Below are 19,808 nucleotides of genomic sequence, written 5' to 3' on the forward strand. Positions count from 1 at the left end.
TTGGTTGTGGATATTCTGGTAGCAGCAAGAATGCTTACAGTGAAGCAAGGAAAATTGCTGCACCTTCCTTCCTCTAGTATCAAAACAGCATTTATTCTTTTTCAGACTCATCATAGAGTCTTCACATTTAATTTTCTAACAGCTTGTTTTATTACTGCACTAAAATAGGAAGGCTTAAGGAATATTTTCTGTAATTCAGGAACCACCAGTACTTAGACTGCTGTAGGAAAAATCTGGTTTTCAGACCCAATATAGAGGGAATACATACAGTAAGAACAGATCTGTAGTCAGTGCTGTGCATTTTCCTGTGTTAAGAATAATTTCTTTTTACAGCTATTTGACTATCTTGTTGCCTATAATTATGTTGAACTCACTGAATGTTATGATCAGATTTGTAATAACTATTGAGGTCCAGGTTATGGAAGTTATTAACATTGAAATTGTTTGGTTAACTAGCTATACTCCTTTTGCAAATGGTCCTGATGATACCCCAGAGGAGATTTTGGCCCGAATAGGTAGTGGAAAGTTCTCTCTCAGCGGTGGTTATTGGAATACCGTTTCAGATACAGCTAAGGCAAGTATATTTGCTATGTCCTTTGGGGAATGAGAAATGGATTGCAATTGTAACATGGTGCTTGTAATGTATATGTTAGATCATATATGATTGGGTAAGTTCCACCCACTGTTATTTTAAAATACTGATCTGATCCTTTATGTGCCTAGAAGTTTGTTTCCTATTTATGATCCTGTTGTGTTTCAAGAGTCACTTGCATGTAGGAAGAAAAACAGGTATGCCTTACACTGTCGTAGTTAACAACTGTCCTTAGAAACATAGCGTATTTTATCAGTATTCACACACACGAGCAATCATCCATGATGAGAAATGCTGTAATAAAACTTCATGTACAAGCATGACATTCAAAAATCATACAGATAGTCTAAATCAGGATAATGAAAATATTGCAATAATTACTGTATGCTCCACTGATTCAGGCTAGGAAAAGAAAGAGTTTTTCACATTTTTGTTTGGGTCATTTCTTCAGAGTTACCCAAGACAATTTCTCATAGTCTTTCATTCGGATTTGAGCAGTTTATTATTTTAAGTACTTTAAGAACTTTTGGTCCTTAAGGATGTCATATCTACTTAAAAAACAAAATAAAAGACACTGAAGTATTATACTTTCTTTTTACTGTGTTTGTACAAAGGAATTTTAGACAAATTTTTTTTTGGAGAAGTACAATTTTTACAGCAAATACACTCTAAACTTCCGTGTGTAATATCCTTTATGCCCCTTCTGTGTAGCTATGGTAAAGTGTTAAATTTTTCCCCCAAAATTGTTTATATATGTTGTGCTCTTTCTTACTAATTGATTTGTGATGTGCTTTCTAATGTACTGTTCTCATAACTCAACCATTTTCCCACAAATCATGTCATTCATTTGACTGACAAATCAACCTGTTAGAATAACATGTTTCCACTAATCTGGTAGCATCAGCTTTTTTCCTTCAGTGTCACTCTATTCGGTTGTATTTGGGAGTCTAGAATGAACCAAAAACCTATCAGCTATGAAAAAAATCTTAGATTCCTTTTTAATAATATTTTTATGTTCAAATTCTTAATTTGAATTACAAAACAAAGAATTTTTTATATGAAAATGTCCCATATTGCTAATGTGACTTAGATTATCTTAAATCCAGTTGTAGTCAACTAAATGTGTTTCTCCACAGGTGATTGCTTAATGTAGAAATGTTATTCATGCTTTACCCTTACTGACTGACATCTAAAGTAATCTATAAAATATTATGCTGCTGTATAAATTTGTGTTCAACATCTTGAGTGTGGTATGCAATTCTCACTACCATAATTTGAAAAAGATAAAATAGAAGTTGAAAAGGTGGTAGAAAAGGATGTACCAAAATGAAGGTGAAAATCTGATCAGGTGTCAAGAGCCACTTCCGTGTAAAGAGAGTAAAGAGAATATGGTGTTTCATCTCAGCAGAGCTGACTGACATGACAGACAAATGAGATCATTTCACTGATCATACAAAGAAGGAAGGACTAATTCCTTTTCTCTCATATGATGATTTTATTAGGGAAATCAGGAATCATTCAATTAATATATTCTGCAGAAGTTAAAAAACAAATAAAATTAAATATCTGTTCATGTTGTTCACAACTAAATTGTAAAACAACTGTGAAAGGTGTATGAGAATGGAGGGAAAAACAAAGGTATAAGCAGCAAAATGAGTTTGGAGGGGATGAGGGGAAAATCACTAAGGGTACGTACATGGCCAGCAGGAATACTAAAATTCAACCTTCAACTTGCACAGTTGTTGATTGTTAGACACTGGGAAGTAATGCAAAGGGAAGGATCATCTCTATTTTCTTAATTGTTCCTTTTTCAATACTCATTTCCTATGTATCTGCTATTTGTCATTGTTAAAAATAAAATACTGGTATAGTGGGGCATCTGCTCCACTTTAGTCCAACGTGCATATTTTTATGTTTGTGGATTTTGCCTCACTTAATTGGCTACCTTCCTGTTGCGTTACCAAACATCCATTAAGTCACATAATTAAAAGGTACAGTGTTAGCATTGCTGGGCAGTTTTTCAGCTGTTTCAAACTGATGTTATTTTTAACATATTTTTTTGACTGAACATATTTTTATACCACCAAAATCTTCAGTTTTGAACTAGAATCTGTTTTAAAGCTGAAGTTTTACTGTTATCTACATTGACTCTTTGTATATTATTGACAGGACCTTGTTTCAAAAATGCTTCACGTTGACCCCCATCAAAGATTGACTGCAGCCCAAGTTCTTAGTCACCCCTGGATAGTTCACTGTGACCAATTGCCTCAATACCAGCTGAACAGGCAGGATGCTCCCCATTTAGTGAAGGTAAGTAGATATTTATTCAGTTTGCTGTTTAGCCAAAATTAGTGTAAACAAAAGTGGGTTGTTTTGTTTTTGTTTTTTTTTTTAAAAAAAGTTACTGTAGCATGGGTTTCCTCTAAATACTATTTAAAAGTTATGTCTGGGAGTTGCACTAAGCCATAAAATGAACTTGTAATATGTAATAGGATTTCATAAGAACCCACTCATGGAGAATAAATCTAATACATTTGAAAGAGACTTACATTTTCTTAGGTGTGAAATTTATTGGACTTACCTATACTGGGAGGCTTAACTGCCTTAAGACACCATCATAGAAGAAATCGTTCTTCTGATAGTGGAAAATGTTGTCAGGTGACTATAGCAGAGCTGAAAAATAGTTTGGCTATTTCACAGTTTCAGAGGAGGTTAATTGACAGTGACTAAAAGAAAACAGTATACTGCATGATCACCGTATAAGCTAAAAAGAACTCAAAAAGGCAGTGTTAATTAATACAGTATCGTACTGTTCTGCACTCTGTCTGAAATACAGCCTGGTTTTGAACCTGGTAAACTTTTTCACTTTGAACAAGCAGAGAGAAATAAAAAATAATTGAATTCTACTTCTCTGTATTCCACCCTGCCTTCAGTCCTACATCCAAGAATCTCTGTCATGCAACATAAAAGGGATCTGGAGAATATAATTAATACTCTGAGCCAGCTATTAGAAATTTCTAGCATCCAAAAACACAAGTGGAAAGAGGGGGAAGTTCTGATCCCACAGCTCACAACTTTCTGACTTTTTTTTTTAAATAAATCTTCACATGCTGAATAAAGTGAGCAATTTTTAAGTATTTTGTTGAAAACTGGAATAGTTACATAAGTGATAAGCAGAGACAGCCTACCAATGGGATTTCATTCCCCAACTATCTCACAAAAGCATGGAGAGAGAATTTAATTTAGCAATCTGTCTTATACCTTCTGGGTTCGGCTTTTTAAGCAAGGTAGAATTGCTTTAGATTGATCTGAAAACTATTTATTACCCTAAAAACCACTCACTCCTAACACTTGGTACTTGAGTAATGCAGTGGTATGTTTCTCGTCTGTAGACACAAGTAGACTGGAAGATAAAACTCGGTCAGAATCTCTGGCACTTAGCACTGTGTGATCTTTAGCATGTGCGTTGATCACAATGTACTTTTGTTTGGGTGTTTTTTTCCCCTCTGCCCCGCAGGGTGCAATGGCAGCAACTTACTCTGCTTTGAATCGTAACCAGTCACCGGTTTTGGAGCCAGTTGGCCGTTCTACTCTTGCTCAGAGGAGAGGTATAAAAAAAATTACCTCAACAGCCCTGTGAAGTGACCTCAACCAGATATTTGGTACCATGGCATAAGATGATAGCACAAATCATGGCGACAGGTAGCACATATTTGACAGATACCTGCAAGCACACTCTGTCCCAGCTGGTACCTATAATGCTGCTGCTCCTGCTGCTGCTACTGCTTTCATCTATTCTCGCTTTAAACTGTTGATGGCAAGTTACTGATCTTACTGGAGCTTCAAATGGAGTGACAAGTGGAAACACAATGAAAACGATCATGTTGACGATTGAATAAACCGGAAGAATTACGAATGCCACCTCCGTCAAAAATACACTGAATAAAGCACTCTGCACCACATAGCATTATTTTTATAAGGAATATTTTTTTTGTCCCCTAAAATATTCTTTGTTACAGGTAGAGATGGACAGTTTATGTTAAGCACTTAGCTTAAACAATCTGTTTATATTAGCACTATATACTTTGTGCCATCCAACATTTTGTATGTTTTTGTAAACAGTTCACAAGCAGTACATTTCCGTGCTGTTTTCTTTAACGTATACATGCCTTGTTTTACTTAGATATTATTAATCATTTTGACAATTAAGTCTGATTAAACAGTTCGCCTGGATTAATCAGTGTTGTTGGACAGCTCTAAAAGAAGCCTGACTGTTAAACAGCTATTGAATGTAATACTATGGATATGTATTTCTCCTTGCCTATGTCTTTTCTACATTTCCATGTTTTTGACGCTGCATGTCATGTTATGAAAATCAGGATACTGTTTATGATATTCAAAATTTAAACAGTGGATCTCTCACCATACTATATATACAATAGGTAACATAACCCAGAGAAAAGATAATTTGCTCCATCTCTCTGTCTTTTGTTCCCCCTCCCCTCCCTTTTATTGTCTCCCATCTAATCTCTGGACTCAGGAATCATTGCTAAATACTTTCTGATAGAGGACATTTCTATATTGTTTATTCTTATAATCCATTGTTAATATTTTATCTCTATTCTGTGACTTTTGTTTAAGCTGCAAAGGATTTGTTCAGTGAATGTTGGCATTATAGAAGAAAGACAACATTGAAGATAAAGCAAAGCATACTGTCTGCTAATAAGCAGAAGCCTGCAAAAAGTAGGTTTAAACTGCATTCACTGCAGTTGCAAAACTGATGGATCTAATGTTCTGTCAGTTATTTTCTGTTAATTTTAATTGACATCCAAAGCAAAACAAGAGGAGAGTCATCCAGACCCGCCAGGTGTTAGAAAAGGGTCATTATAATTTACCATGAAAATAGTATTGTCCCAGTGAGGTAAGACAAAGCTGTTCAGAGTGAGTGTTCTCACTTTTCCCCAGATGGAAGCAAGCTTGTAATGAGGGCAAAAGACTCATTTTAAATACTAATATAAACTTCTAATACTGTCGGCCTCTCAGTTCGTTAAGTAATTAAAGGCGCATCTTGATGGCTAATCTTGAAAGATCAAATTGCCCACATGAGAAGGTGCAGTGGAGTGTGTTTGATTTCAGTGAGTGTCCCACTCCACCAAACAGATAGGCTACATCAGCTCATTCCAGATGCGAAAATGTCTATTGGAAATTCCAGCTCTGATAAATAAGGATCTGGGTGAACAGCTCTATGTGAACAATACAATTTAAAAACTAAAAGGTGCAATTTTGTGTTTTGCGTAAGAAGGTTTTTTTCTTGATTTAGTGGTATTAAATTTATTTTATGGTGATTAATTTGCTAGTTTCCCCGAAACCATCAGAGGTTTGTTGAAAGGGAGAATCATCTTTATGACACCACAGATTTGCTCTAAGTGAATGTGAGAGTGTTCCTTCTGCCACAAGTTTTTCCAGGTTCCTTGGGGAAGCTTCCTTATTTAGACTTGCAAAGGATCCCATTTTTATTGCCCTTAAAAAATCTGTTAAATTTTTAATCCATGATATAATTGTTAAGGAACTGGTTTTATGGACAAGGATTCTTAAATTATCATAGATCTCAAATTTGAACACACAGCTCTCCCAAGCAATTAGCGTTTTTCCCTTACTTGGTGCTCTAGCATTGAAGTTCCCTTTAGCTGTACAGATGCATCTACCCTTCCTTCAAGAAACATCTTTAACCAGAGGCAGAAAAAGGCCATTTTAATTTTTCTTTGACAGTGTCTGCAGTTCCAGCGGAACTTGGTAAAACCTTACCTTTCAGAAAACGTATTTTCAGCTCTGTGAGCGATTGTAAGTCAGGCTTATCAAAATGTAGAAACCATATCTTCTGGAGTGGCTTTTAAATGTGTTAATCTGAAGATTGTCGTATTTAGTCAACAAACAAGATTGAAACCTGATACTGTTGAAATAAAGGGACGGCAGTACTTGCTAGTGTGTCAGTAACAGCATTTCAGTTCAGGAAGGAATTTCCCCTCTGTTCTCGGTGTGTATGTATAGGTACCTGCCAAAGAACAGACCAAAAGGAGGACGTGTTAAGCTGCTTCACTATTGGCAATATCCGTGTTAAAATAAACCAAAAGCACTTGCAGTAGTTTTATTTTAGCCGTATTTGATGGCCCTCAAGCTCACTGGTCATTAGCCAAATAGTGAAGCAAAGTTAACTCCTCCATTTTATTTATCTACATTCTCAAGCTGCTCATTTAGTCCAGACTTTACAGACGTTGCTACTATGTCACGTATGTAGCAGCACAGGATGAACATTTAAATGCTAATGAAACAGGGCAGTTCAGCACATGCTAACTCGAATGTGTTGAAGTCTAGATACACTGTATTTTTAAGTTACTCTCTAAACCAAGGCATAAAGGGCTACCAAGGTATAGAGGGCCCGTCTGTGCAGGAGGTGTATTTTACAGGCTAGACTTCCATGGGTTTATGTACCTTACCTCCTCTTTTGGATCCGTGTTCACAACTTTCACATTTATTTTTATGTTTTTGTAGCTGCAGTTGTTAGAAGCTATAAGGAAATCCACACAATGCTTCTTTGAATCCCAGCACCTTTCTATTAGAATGTGAGTACATATGACACACTGTGTAAATTCATTGCCAGGCTGCTGCTTGGTCTGCAAAGCATAGCAGGTGACTCTAGGATACAGAGTCATAGAAGATAAAAAGGGAGAACTGCAGATACAGGTGAATTTTCTATATGTAGGCCATGGGGTTTTGTTGTTTGGTTGGGTTTTTTTTAGTGTGAAATTATCACTTACTGTGCTTGAGAGCATGAGAGAACAGAGGGAAGAGCATAGTTGCAATACTCATTAAATGCCATCTGTATCCAGTAAGGGCAAAGCTCTTTGTTCATAATTGCTGTAACGTTGAATGAAACTTACAAGGGGTTTTTCAAGAGAATATTTAAATTGTTTTTCTAAAGAGACAAGGGCATAAGAAAACAGATTTACGTGTCTGGGATTTTTTTGCGTGTGTTTCGCTTTTGTAAATGTGGTGTACCAACTAAAGCTGTGCTTTTCTATTATTGGAAGGAAAGGATTCAAAGTATGCTGGTCCTTAGTAAGCAGCAATGGTTAATAGATGAATTTTCACTTATGAAAATGATGTAAATGATTAGCTTTATCTTGATACTCTCGACCTAATCAAAGGGAAGGTGTACTTATGAGGGATGTAATTATTTTGCAACCTAGTTGGGGGGGGGGGGGGGGAAGTCTACTTAAAATGTTTTTAAGAAATGACAGAATCACAGATAAAATATTTTTCTACAATTCTGTACAATCATACTTTATACTAGTTTTCTCAGCATGGCATGTAAGTGAGTCTAAGGTACTGTACCAGGAAATCAGTGGTATTGTACCTTGTTCTAGACCATTACAAGAGCATCTGTTAGATGCTTGGCACTGCTGTCATAGAACTGAAATGCTAGTTAAAAAAAAATTGTACTGAATACTTTAAATGATTGTTTTATTCAGAGTCTGATCTAGGAAATGTTCCAATCATGCTATTAATGTGTAATTAGAACTGTTCCAGATGTAACTATGAACAGTTCTGGAAAGATATCATTGCTTGTACTCCTGTCTAATGGCAGGTTTTGTAGTCTTCAAAAGAAATTGAAATTTCTACTATGAATAAACTTTCAAACATCTTAAAAAAAAAAAAAAAAAAAAGTGCTTTTTTTGGTTAATCATTTGTTCTGCCCAGTTATAAAAGTTGTTGTTTGTCCATCCCCAACACTGAACTACGTTTGCAGCATACCAAGTGTGCATTTCCAACCAGAAAGAATTTTTAATAAGCAAGTGTTTGTCGGTTAAAATGGCACTGTATTACAGCATATTTAGTCAGAGCACTATTAGTAAGGTAAACAGGGAGCCGAAGGAAAAACATGTGTATTCAGTAGGTGCTCTAGACGCAACATATGACACAGCAAGCCCAAAGTGCAAGAATATTGTATTTTAATACCCTGTAAAGACTCCGGTCGACTGTAAAGCACAACTCAAAAGGGGGGCTGCTAAATGATAGTTGCAATGCCTGCATTTCTCTGGACATTGAAAACAGAGGTATATTTGATAACTGATGAACCTTTAAACATCTGAAAAATGAGAATACACATGCAAGTACTCCATAAGCACCACCCCCCCGTGTTTCAGCAGCTCACACAACTCGGAGGCTTACAAGAGCCATCCTTTTTAGCCTTGCAACCTGGAGAAGATGGAAGGTTTTTACAGGTTGGTGTAGTCTCCCTGAAAGGAAAGGACAGTAGCTGTGATGGAGGACGGGTGAGGAGCGTAACCCGAGCGAGGCCTTGCTGGGTGCACCGTTACCGAAATCCAGAATAAAACTCCTTAACACCAATGAGAAGTTAAGAAGCAGGCACTTCGTTTATTGCAGTGCTGGGGACACGGGGGATCGCTCCTCCAAAGGCATGTCCAACTTAGTATCAAAATCCATCAGTTTTTATAGACTTTTTCTGTCGGTCATTGTTACATAAGCTCTTTACATAAAAATGCATACTATGCTCTCTCTTAAATTTAACCTTTATAATGATTGGTCCTTTGATTATATAACTTTATCAATGTTCTTATTTAAAAACAATCATTGGTCAATTTCACTTAGCTCTACTGATTGGAATCTTCAATACTCAAATCGAGATGGGAAGGGTAAGGGGGTTTCCAAGCAGCATAACTGGTGTCTGTGATGGCTTCCTTAGTTTCAAGAAACTAAAACATGGAAAAACCAGTAACTTCCTGGTGAGGTTTCTAGGGTTAGCTATTTCAAACTTCAACACTGTTAAGGTTCCTATAGTCACACGTAACACAGTTCCTAAAGTTTCTATAGCTACATTTCAAACTTAACAAGCCTATACATCACGCTTCACAATTTTACTTCTTAACCAAACCTAACTCTTCTACGTGATCAAATTTTGATTTCTTTACCAGAAGATTTGCAACACCACCCACAGCGAGGAGGCTGCCGCAGCCCAGGCCGGAGACAGAACCAGGCCCCGGGAGAGAGCGAAGGGAGGGCAAAAGCCCCACCGCGGACCGCCCGAGGCCTCATCCCGCCTGCCCCAAAAACCTCGGACCCTTCGGGAAGGCGGGATGACCCGTGTGCGCCATGAGAAGCTCTGGCGGGGGTCGGCGTTAAGATGGCTGCCGGCGGCGTCTCCGCACTTCAGCCCTGCCCGCCCTTTCGCAACCTCCTTCGTCCCCGGCGTCTGCCGCGGACGAGGAAGGGGAGGGTCGGGGTGGGGGGGTTCCCGCCGTCTCCCCGTTGTAAATAAACCCAGAAACGACCCAAAAAAGGGCCGCGATGACGTTGGCCTCCGGGTGAGCCCGACGCGCCCCGTAAGGCGGCACGCGCCCGCCGGCAGCCACCGCCTCCCGCAGGCCCCACCCTGCCCCTCCTCCGATTGGCAGCCGTTAACCCGCCCACCGCGGAGTCCCGACCAATGACGCGGCGCCCGCTCAATTTTTCCCCCCCCGCCCACCTGAGGCGGAGCCGCCGGCAGCGGGCGGGTTTTGGGGGGTGGGAGCCGAGGCGCCTGCGCAAAAGCCGGCAAGGCGTTCCGAAGCCCGCCGGAGCGCTAGGGGGCGCTGTGGGCGCCAGCGGCCGGAACGCACGAGTCTGAAGCCGCAGCCCCGGCCCCCGCCGTGCGAGGAAGGAGCCGCCGCCGCCGCCTGACGGGAGCCGCCCGCAGCCCCCCCCGCAGCCCCCTCCCCGCGGCGGAGCCCCCGGCGCCATGCCCAAGAATAAAGGTGAGGCGCCCTCCCCTCCCCCGGGCCTTCTCCGGGCCCGGCCCGGCCCTTTCGCCGGAGCGGGAGTGAGGTAGGCCGGGCGCGGCCCGGCCCGGCCCGGGAGGCCCCGCCGCCGTGCGCGGCCTGGTTCCCGTGGGCGGGGCGGAGGAGCCTTCCCGCTTCGTTCCGTTCCGCCGGTGGGTCCGCCGTGCCGGCTCCCCCTCCCCGCTCCCGGCCCTTCCCGGGCGCGGATCCCGGCCTGGCCCGGCCCTCCACCCCTCGCCCCGGTCGTACGCGGCGCAGCGGCGTGTGGGAGGCCTCTGGGGCCCGGGTGGGTGGCTGGGAGCGGGTGCTGCTGCTCTGCCCCGCTGCTGAGGGGAGGAGTGGGAGGACGGGAACGGCGGCCTTTTAACGGGGGACGGCGGGGTACGATCGGCCTTCGTGGGTTTTCACGAAGAGCTCTTCATCCTGCTGCCACGTGTGGGCCTTCTCAAAAAGGGCATCTTCGCTCGGGGCGTAAGCTGTTCTCTGAGTACCGCGGGGATTTCGGCACCTTCCAGAAGCCCTCGAGTTGTTCTTCCGCTCCTCGACGGTTACCCGCGTCGGGCTATCCCACCATTATTTATGAGGTGTTTGGTGGCAGCGGTCACAAAAACTGAAAATGGCGATCTTGCACAAATCCTCCTTGGAGGCTGCTGTCACTCCAGAGCAACCAGGACGTCTTGAAGAGCGGAGGCTCTAATCCTTTAATTACTACGTCGTTACTTGGTTAAAAATTTAGAGCTAAGAATGTTAGAAGCCGGCAAAAACTCTAGATCTGGATAGGCTACTCAGAACAGCCATATAGAAAACAAGCACTGAAACCTCCAGAAGTCTGATTATTTCGTTCACTGTATTCAGCGATAGTAACATGCGCTCTTCTTCTCTCTCTCTCCCCCCCCCCCCCTTTTAATTTAGGCAAAGGAGGTAAAAATAGGCGACGAGGTAAGAATGAGAATGAATCAGAAAAAAGAGAACTGGTGTTCAAGGAAGACGGGCAAGGTAAGTTTTTAACTATAGTATGGCAATACCATTGTTTTCAGTCAGATACTGTAAGCGACGTGTGTTGGAAGTTGATACACAAAAAAGACATCTGGATGTCTGAGAAATACAAAGTTATTGTGGAATAAAGAGGTATGCTTACTAGGGTCGTATTTGAATTCTAAATGACATATTGAGTGTAGGAGGAAGACAGCAGGAGAAGGGAAATTTTAAATAGCTTCACCACTTCAGAATGAAGCTGGCCTCTCCTTGACCTTATTGTGATGCCGTGTGTAATACAGAATGTATCTGAGCATTCCCTAGAAGTCCCTTGAGTAGCTCTGCGTGCAGGTCTGTAAGCAGCTAGCGTAGCTGGCACAGTTCAGCGTTGCCTGTAGTTGTTTGGTGTCTCTTGGATGCACAGCCCCGCTTTCTGTTCTATACCAACTGTAACATTTCTTGGATCCTTCGACGAGCTCTCCGAAGTCACTGACCTGGCAGAGCAGTACATCTCACTGTTCTTCCACCATCCACTGATGGTTTGGTTGAACTGGCTCCTGGGTTGGGGCGTCTGACAATTATTAGAACAGGAGCAATAGATACGGTCCTTCCTTGGACGTTGTCAGGTAAAGTAAGGCACGAGAGTGGCTGCACTGGAGGGCGATGACTAGGATTCCCCTCTCCCCTGCCTTTTGGAGAAGTGAGCTTATCTCCCTTTTGCCTTACCCTGTCTTGTGTGTCACTCTCTTGTGGTTGCTCACATACGTGCAAGTACTTGCCTAGTGACCAATTAATCAGTTGGTTTGTTAGAAATACAGGAGAAGTACTGACTTAAGTTGCTGGAAGAGAAGTGACCACTGAACTCATTTTTTTTAACCTCTTTCTGGTATTCCGTGACAGCTGTAAGCAAAAACAGTAGTTGATTTTGATGCACCTATAAAACCTAAAATTCTTTTTGACCCCCAAGCAAAATCTACTTAATGAAACGTTATTCTCAGTTATTAATAGTCTCATGTGGTTTGTTGGACTGACTTCTGCCAAGGAAAGATTTCTAGAATATTGAAATACCTGGCTAATTGAGAATAATTTTTTTTTTCCTGGCAAGTGTAGGGGGAGGGTCAGATAATGTTATAATTCTTAACAAGCTTTATTTTTTTTAGTTGAATGGTAATACGTTATGCTGCAAACTTTAATAGTGTGTGTGTGTGAAGTACTTCAGTAGTGATGTCTGGAACTCAGTGAGGGAAGGGGATTAAACACACGATGAGAGATTGAGGGTGGGTGTTGGAGAGAAGTTTCATAGTTTTCAGCTGAAGCCTGGTATTTGCCTTTCAGACAGTTTCTGAGAACACCAGAACGTGTCCTTTCAAGAACAGCTTTTTTTTTTTTTTTTTCCACAGAGCCTCTGCAGAAGGGGTTGAGAGTATCAGTGGGGTGTACAGGATGTGCCGCCTTCTCCTCTTCCTTCAGTGATAGCGTGAGATTTTGTCAGTTAGGGCAGGCGCTGTGATGCTGTCATAAACTTTCAAACTCTGAGTGTGACTTGATAGCTCTAAAAATTACCTGTAGTAAGCATTTCAGAGGGAACCAAAGCGTGGCTACAGCCAAGAATAAGCAGGGTTTGAAAATGTTAACATCAACAATGATGCGAAAACTGTGATACCTTCAGCAGCCCCTGTGGCTGATGGAAGCTCTCTCAGCTGTTCCTGTTTGATAAAATGTTACAGCAAATTTTGGTTACAGTGGCAAAAGTTACTGGTTGCTTCATGAAGCTGTATTTGTTTGGAGTTTTGCTATGTGTTACCCTTTCTTTCAGAATATGCCCAGGTGATCAAGATGTTAGGCAATGGAAGACTGGAGGCATTATGTTTTGATGGTGTGAAGAGGTTATGTCATATTAGAGGGAAACTAAGAAAAAAGGTAATTCTGAAGCATTGCAATAGAGAACAGTGGCATTATGTATGATATGTAGTTGTAAACATTTACGTATGTAGCTCATTACAAAAGTTTATATTTCTACTGTACTTAATACCTTAAACTTCTTTTTTGATAGTAAACTAATTTGTTCTTCTGTTCGTATTGCCAGCACAAAAACAGGCGGTCTTTGGCTTTTACGTGAAGCTCATAGTTGAAGGGCTGCCTTTGGACATGTATATTTCAGGGGAGGGGGGTTTTTTTTAGCTGCTTATGAAATACTAACTTTTCATATTCTAGAAACTTATATATATATATATGAAATATTAAAAAGCTGCTTAACTGTAGATGGGGAACTTGATGACTATTTGGAAAATCAGCATGTTCTATCTGGGACTAGATCAGTACTTAGCTTAGCAGGAGAACTTCTTTTAACATCAAGATTGACAGCTGGCATAGGAAAATAAAAGTGTAAAAGGGTTGTCCAAAGCTACCTTTTTTTGTATGCTATTTCCTGAAACCAGTAAGAGTCAGGGTTTGATACCCCACTTATCCTGATCTGGGGAGGAACTGAATAATTATCATCTTCTCACTGGGTGACTTACCTGAGAATAGTTCAACAAGGGCGGTTTGGGAGGGTTTCTCTATAGGTCCCCGCAGGCACCTCAGATGCCATTATTTCATTGTCCACTTCATCGGTGCCCAAGATACTTTTGTGCAAAGCTGATCTGCACAAGTTTGTACCTTCAGGGAAGTCAGGTGTACGTGTTTGCGTTCTTAACTTTGCCATCTTGTACGTGTTTGCATTCTTAACTTTGCCGTCTTTGGATGGTGTGCCCCCTTGCCCTTGTCAGATGTTACAGCTTTCTAACCTGTGCTGGTGTACAGTACGGAGGAGGTCCTCTCAGGTAGTCTGCTCCCAACAAAAACAGATGTTCACTGTGTTCACTCTGGATCGTTCCGCCTGTCTCTTTTTGGAGACCAGTGAACGCACGTATCTTGGTATCAGTGTGAGCCCAGCTGCCTGCAATACACCGCAATAAGCTGTTGAAGGTAATGGAGAACCTACATCGATAAACGCTAGGTGCTGCAGAATTAATTTCTTGCTACAGAAAGCATCACTTATCTATAGCTCGTGTCTAAAAGAAAGGAAATCTCAACTGAAATAGATTTCATCTGCAAAAAAATCAAGCTGATGTGGGGTAGGATTATCTCGTGCATTTAAATTAGCAAGTCCTGCTTTGCAGGCTTCTGGCTTTGGCTTGACAGATTAGCATAGCCAGTAACTAGAAACAACTCCATTCATTTTCTTGTGCTCTTCACTGTGCTTGTCCATCACTCCCTTCATCAGGTTTTTCTTTTGGTTTTTGGCCTTGTGGAGCTCAGTTCACAGGCTGGTGGCTTGATGCATTATTTCTGTTTTCTCAGAAGTTGTGACTTAATAACCACCTTGTTGGCTAGAAGACCTGCAAAGAAGTTTGATTTACCTTAGTAATAGCTCTGTAACTTGTGAAATAATATGAGTATTTATGACCTTGGTTTTGCTGTTAAAGTATGAAGTTGGGTGTTTCCAGTTTACTGGTTAGAAAGTGAAAATGGTGGCTGTAGTGAAATGTTTCATGTCTCTCAGTAAACCTAAATGTGCTGTTTGACTCTTGTGTTATACAGCAAAAGTTGAATTCCTGCAACATAACATATGTTTTCTCTTTCAGGTTTGGATAAATACATCTGATATTATATTGGTTGGCTTAAGAGACTACCAGGTAAAAATTAAGTGTAATTTGCCAGTGAAGAATATCTTACAAACAGCTTTCTTTAGTGTTAAATTGCACCAGGCATCATAAGGAAATTCCCATCTAACTTTCTTTGAATTTGTGTTTAGTTATGCTAAATCATGGCTTTTAGTTTCCTTGTATTACAGAAAGATTGTCATGAGTAGATGACAAATCCTGGTTCAACTTGTTCTTCTAAATTGCACCCTGAGACTCTGTGAGTGAAGGTGCTTATTGGCATCACACCTGACCTTTTTTTTGCCAAGTGTAGCTGTTTGATGCTTGGATCCTGTGATATAAGGGAGATTTGGTAATCAGTTTTGGAGCCTTGATGTTTAGGCTTTTACCTTAAGAGGCCAATTGATCAGTGATTAGTTTCTACTTAAATTTCTAAAAATGGAGTAGCATAATTTTACCTAATGTAAAGGTTAATGGAAAACAGTTGTCAAATTTTCATTAGGTAAATGCTTTTTCATGAATGTTAGCCTTGTGTCATCAGTTGTTTGAAGATGGATTCTGCTTCTGAAATGTACATTAGAGTTGTAAAACACTTAAGATACTGTCATTTACTGTATATATTAAACTCCTTAAAACTAGGAAGTTTTGGCACCTTCTGACTGACCACCAAACACCTCACTATGTGCATTCTCTGAAGAAAGATTAATTTCAAAGGCATGAAACTGAACTTTTCAAATTACTTATAATAGGAGGAAATTAAGTTATCACCCAGAAGAAATGAAGATATTCTACAAATGAGCATTTTTTACTTCACATTTAAAGGAACAGGAGGGAAGGAGGAACAAGATACTCTTCTATAAATAATATAGGTGTTATTCTTCCACAAATAATACAGGTGTTACTAGTCTGCCAAGGTTAATAGGGAGGGGTTTTTTTTCTTCATAGATGACTAATAAATTCTAATAAATTCTTATTTAGGATAACAAGGCTGATGTTATTCTAAAGTACAATGCAGATGAAGCCAGAAGTCTGAAAGCGTATGGGGAGCTTCCAGAACATGGTAAGAATATTTTCGCTTCAAACTGGAAGTTCATATTGGGCAAGAATATTCAATCTATCTTGGCTTGGTGTGGGTGCACTCCTTAACTTCTCTAAATTCCTTTTTAGCTAAAATCAATGAAACAGACACATTTGGTCCTGGAGACGATGACGAAATCCAGTTTGATGATATTGGAGATGATGATGAAGATATTGATGACGTAAGTGGTAAACTTACATTTTGTATCGTATGCTTGAAGCCGTCATCTTTGGCAATAAGCTGGTTTTCCTTGTTTTAGAGCAAGTAAAATAATACATTGATGTTCAGAATAGCTCGCATTCTCAGGGACTGCTTCAGAGCAGTGTGGACGTACACACGCCAGCTTTCTGTTCTCTCTTCTGTCCTACAATCATCCTCTAGTTGACCTCTAAGCAAATAGCATGCTCAGTGTCATACTATTAAAACATACATGGAGAGCAGTCATCTCCTTACCCTTAAGATGCCTAAAAGAAAATCAAAGTCGTTTGACCCCAAAGACCTAGAGTTACGTAGCAGCGTCCTTTCAAACGATTGCGTATGTATTGATGTGTGTGCGAGGAGTTGCAGTTACTCACATCGACAGCTACAAGGGTGGATGTAGCTGGGTTTGTTCACATTGAAGGAACTGAATGTGGCCCTCAGTACGGCGCTCTGAAGCGTAAGCTCCTTACAACAAGCTCGTGACGGAAAGCCAAGTAGATGACACGGGAAGGTGTAGCAGGATAGCAGGATTTCCTTGCGTCCCCTGCACAACAGGCCAGAAAGACCTTTCGGGAGCAGGCACAAAGACGGGTGGGTGAGCTCCTGTGCCAGGTAGGGCAGCTGTGGCCAGCTCGGTGGAGGCAGGGCGAGCCGTAAACTGCTGATGCGAACTATATTGGAGACCAACTGCTGGAACAGGTCACAGGTTGTGTAGGTGTTTTGGCAGATTGCATGAACATGGGTGGGTTTCACCTTTCTGATTCCTCTGTAGTTGTAACAACCTCACTATCTAATAACAACTACAGAAATAACAGAGGGTTTTGTGGTTTTAAAAAAACAAAGGCTTTAAGTCTCCATTTTTGTTTACATAAAAAGCTACATCATAGTGGTTACTGAAGTTAACTGTAATCCTGAATTTACAGATTGTCACAATCCGTTGTGTTACTGCTTACCACAAAGCCATAGTAACTGATCGTACACACTCTTAAATTGTTGTAGTAAAACTGTTGTAATTCAAATTATATAGTAAATTGCAGAAGTAGAATCTGCTGTGACATGTTTTTTAAGATGATGCGCTTTATTTTGCAGTTGAGATCAATGTGTGCAGGGTCAACAGGCTGAGAGGATAAGTAGTAACTTACTGAGTTAACTTAATTGGATAGACTGTTCTAAGTATATTATTATGTTTTAATTCTTCATCTTCTTAGTCCTCTCTCTCCGAGTTGGTAATATGACTAGTTCTCTTTAAATGCTTACCTTATTTTGACTTTTTTGAGGTTCTCAACATACGATGCATTAGATCAAATATTTTAAAAATATCAAAATCTTGATGAATTTTTCTTCAGATTCTTGCAAATTGCACTTTGGACCTGTCAGTGGTTGAGCTTACTGAAGATTTAGGTTACTGGCGCTAGAAACAGTTTCTAGTACTGCATACTTTTAATAATGAAGCTATTGTAAGATGTCAAAGTGATAAGTAGCTGTAGGAATATTGAAATAAGAAAATTTGCAAACTAACGGATCTGTACTGAGTTCAGGAAGTCTCCTGTTGAAAAATAGCTTCAAGACAGAGTTGCTTGATGAAAAATACATAGTGTGGTGTTTTTGCTTTTCAGATCTAATTTGGAACAGAGGTTTACATTCCGACTTTTTTCCTCCAAGGATTGTTCTACATTGATATTTCGATTATTTTTTGGGTGAAGTCCCTTTCTTTTAAGAAGACTGAAAATTCTGGTAAAGAGTGTAGTTTGTTACATCAAAAGGATTTATTTTCAATGTTTGTTTTAAAGTATTTATATTTCTTTAGAAATGGATAATGCTGGATTATCACAAAGGTTCAATGAAACGCCACAAATATTTTGTCTCTTCACCAGTTAGAGCTTTTACCTCTGGATGTAAGCGAGATACAGTGACATGGGCTGTAAAGGACTGCATTTTTCCCTCTTCTGCTTTCATCACTACAATTCCAGTTAAACTTGTATTTTGAAATAAAAATTGTTTACCCTGTAATTATCATGGATTTTGATTAACTACAAATACCCAGTTCAGATTAGTATCAAATCATACTATGCAGTGTCTGTCCTTATTATACCCCTTGCCTTGATGTTAACTTTAAAAAGATTTTGATAATATAAAAGGAAGGCAGAAGTCTGCATTGAAATTCCTAATGCATGATGAATCTGCTTTTCATGTCTAGTAGCATGCTGCTATTTTTATACTGATTTTGATAATTAAAAACACTCATTATTGCAAAGATGTAAATTTGCCACAGTGGAGGGGTAGGGGAGAAGTAAAGATAAAAAGTAAGCAGCATCTCAAATTTGCAGTTGTTGAAAACTGTCTTGTATGCATAGCGCTTGTGTGTTGCAAGTACAGTAGTCAGGCTGTAGTTGCAGAAGTGGAACACTGGGTGGCACCCAACTTAACAGGGATACGTGAATATAAAACGGCAGCAGTTGGGTTTGTACTGAAAAATACGTAAAATAGGTTTTCCCCAAAGTGAATGCTTAACATTCTTGATATGATAAACATGTAGAATATTTTTACATTATAGCAAAGGTTATGTTAAGAGTAGAGTTTTATTTTAATCTTGAATTCCATACATTGTAAGGTACAACTTTAAAGCTTATGTGAACTTTGAATAACAATATAAATGAGAAAATAAATTTGTGTCAAACGTAGGGAAAGAATCTTTTCATCCAGAATAAATCACTGAAACAAACTAATGGGAAGATTCTTTTCCACCCTCAGACTGGAGGAGTCAGTTAAGAAGCTGAATAAAGACTAACATCACCATGCAAATATTATTTTGTGGTAGCCTTAGTTTCTTTGTCTTTAATTATGTATTTAACAACTCTGAAAGCAGGTTAATGGAAAACTTCCTTTTGTGCCATAAAAATCTGATTCTTGACGCTTGTATTGGTTATACAGTCTTTTTGGTATGATGTAAAGTGACTACCCCAATAGATAAAAACAAAATGGCTTTAAATATGGAGTGGCCTCATTGCTTTACATGATTTTTAAGGAGGAGTTCTGTTCTAGATTTCAACTTCCAGAGCTTTTGCGAAAATGTCTTCCCTTTTACTTTTTTCTGTCATTATAGTGTCTATTTTCCTTACATGGATCTGGTATCTTATTCTAGGGATAACGTTTTCTTAATACTAAGTAATTGTGTCAAATGCTTCATGGGTTTTAAATATTTGTTGTAAAAACTCAGGAAAAGATACTACCAATACAGCATTCTTACTCCACTGATCTTAAGGTATATGAATTCACTGTTTCTGTATGCCTATAAGGTTCAATTTTGAAGCACCATAATTGCTGTAATGTTTCAGGATAAGGTTTATAAACTGTTCCCTAGCTCATTGGTTTCCTCAGCATATTAAGCAGACCTTGAGCAGCTCTGCAAAGGGTGAAAGCTCTCAAAACGGATCTTGAGGTCCAAGTGCAGGAGGTGTCTGTTCTTTCAGCTGTGCTAGCAG

At 39.9% G+C, this 19,808-nt stretch overlaps 2 protein-coding genes across 9 annotated transcripts in view; both read left to right on the forward strand.

Moving 5' to 3' along the window:
• RPS6KA3 (ribosomal protein S6 kinase A3) overlaps window positions 1–7,878 on the forward strand; it is a 78,104-nt gene extending 70,226 nt beyond the window's left edge. For 4 of the 8 annotated variants that reach the window (XM_041124770.1, XM_030019857.2, XM_030019856.2 and 1 more), the window contains 3 exons: window positions 457–574; window positions 2,762–2,902; window positions 4,110–7,878. In XM_041124770.1, the coding sequence (XP_040980704.1) occupies window positions 457–574; window positions 2,762–2,902; window positions 4,110–4,232 (382 nt within the window). In that variant the 3' untranslated portion in view covers window positions 4,233–7,878. The remainder of the gene's footprint in view (window positions 1–456; window positions 575–2,761; window positions 2,903–4,109) is intronic. The other 4 variants (XR_005932795.1, XR_005932794.1, XR_005932793.1 and 1 more) reach the window with 4 other exon arrangements.
• Window positions 7,879–10,267: 2,389 nt separating this feature from the next.
• EIF1AX (eukaryotic translation initiation factor 1A X-linked) lies at window positions 10,268–19,315 on the forward strand. Its single transcript, XM_030020773.2, has 7 exons — window positions 10,268–10,404; window positions 11,341–11,424; window positions 13,220–13,323; window positions 15,030–15,080; window positions 16,026–16,107; window positions 16,215–16,306; window positions 17,943–19,315. The coding sequence occupies exons 1-7, from the start codon at window positions 10,389–10,391 to the stop codon at window positions 17,946–17,948; spliced, it is 435 nt and encodes a 144-aa protein (XP_029876633.1). The 5' UTR covers window positions 10,268–10,388; the 3' UTR covers window positions 17,949–19,315.
• The last annotated feature ends 493 nt before the right edge of the window (window positions 19,316–19,808 follow it).

The sequence above is a fragment of the Aquila chrysaetos genome, chromosome 7, assembly GCF_900496995.4.
Source record: "Aquila chrysaetos chrysaetos chromosome 7, bAquChr1.4, whole genome shotgun sequence".
NCBI lineage: Eukaryota > Metazoa > Chordata > Aves > Accipitriformes > Accipitridae > Aquila > Aquila chrysaetos.

Coding starts and splice junctions, on each gene's coding strand:
- EIF1AX (XM_030020773.2), top strand. Junction 11,425..13,219: donor GTTCAAGGAAGACGGGCAAG/GTAAGTTTTTAA, acceptor CCTTTCTTTCAG/AATATGCCCAGGTGATCAAG. Junction 16,108..16,214: donor TGGGGAGCTTCCAGAACATG/GTAAGAATATTT, acceptor ATTCCTTTTTAG/CTAAAATCAATGAAACAGAC.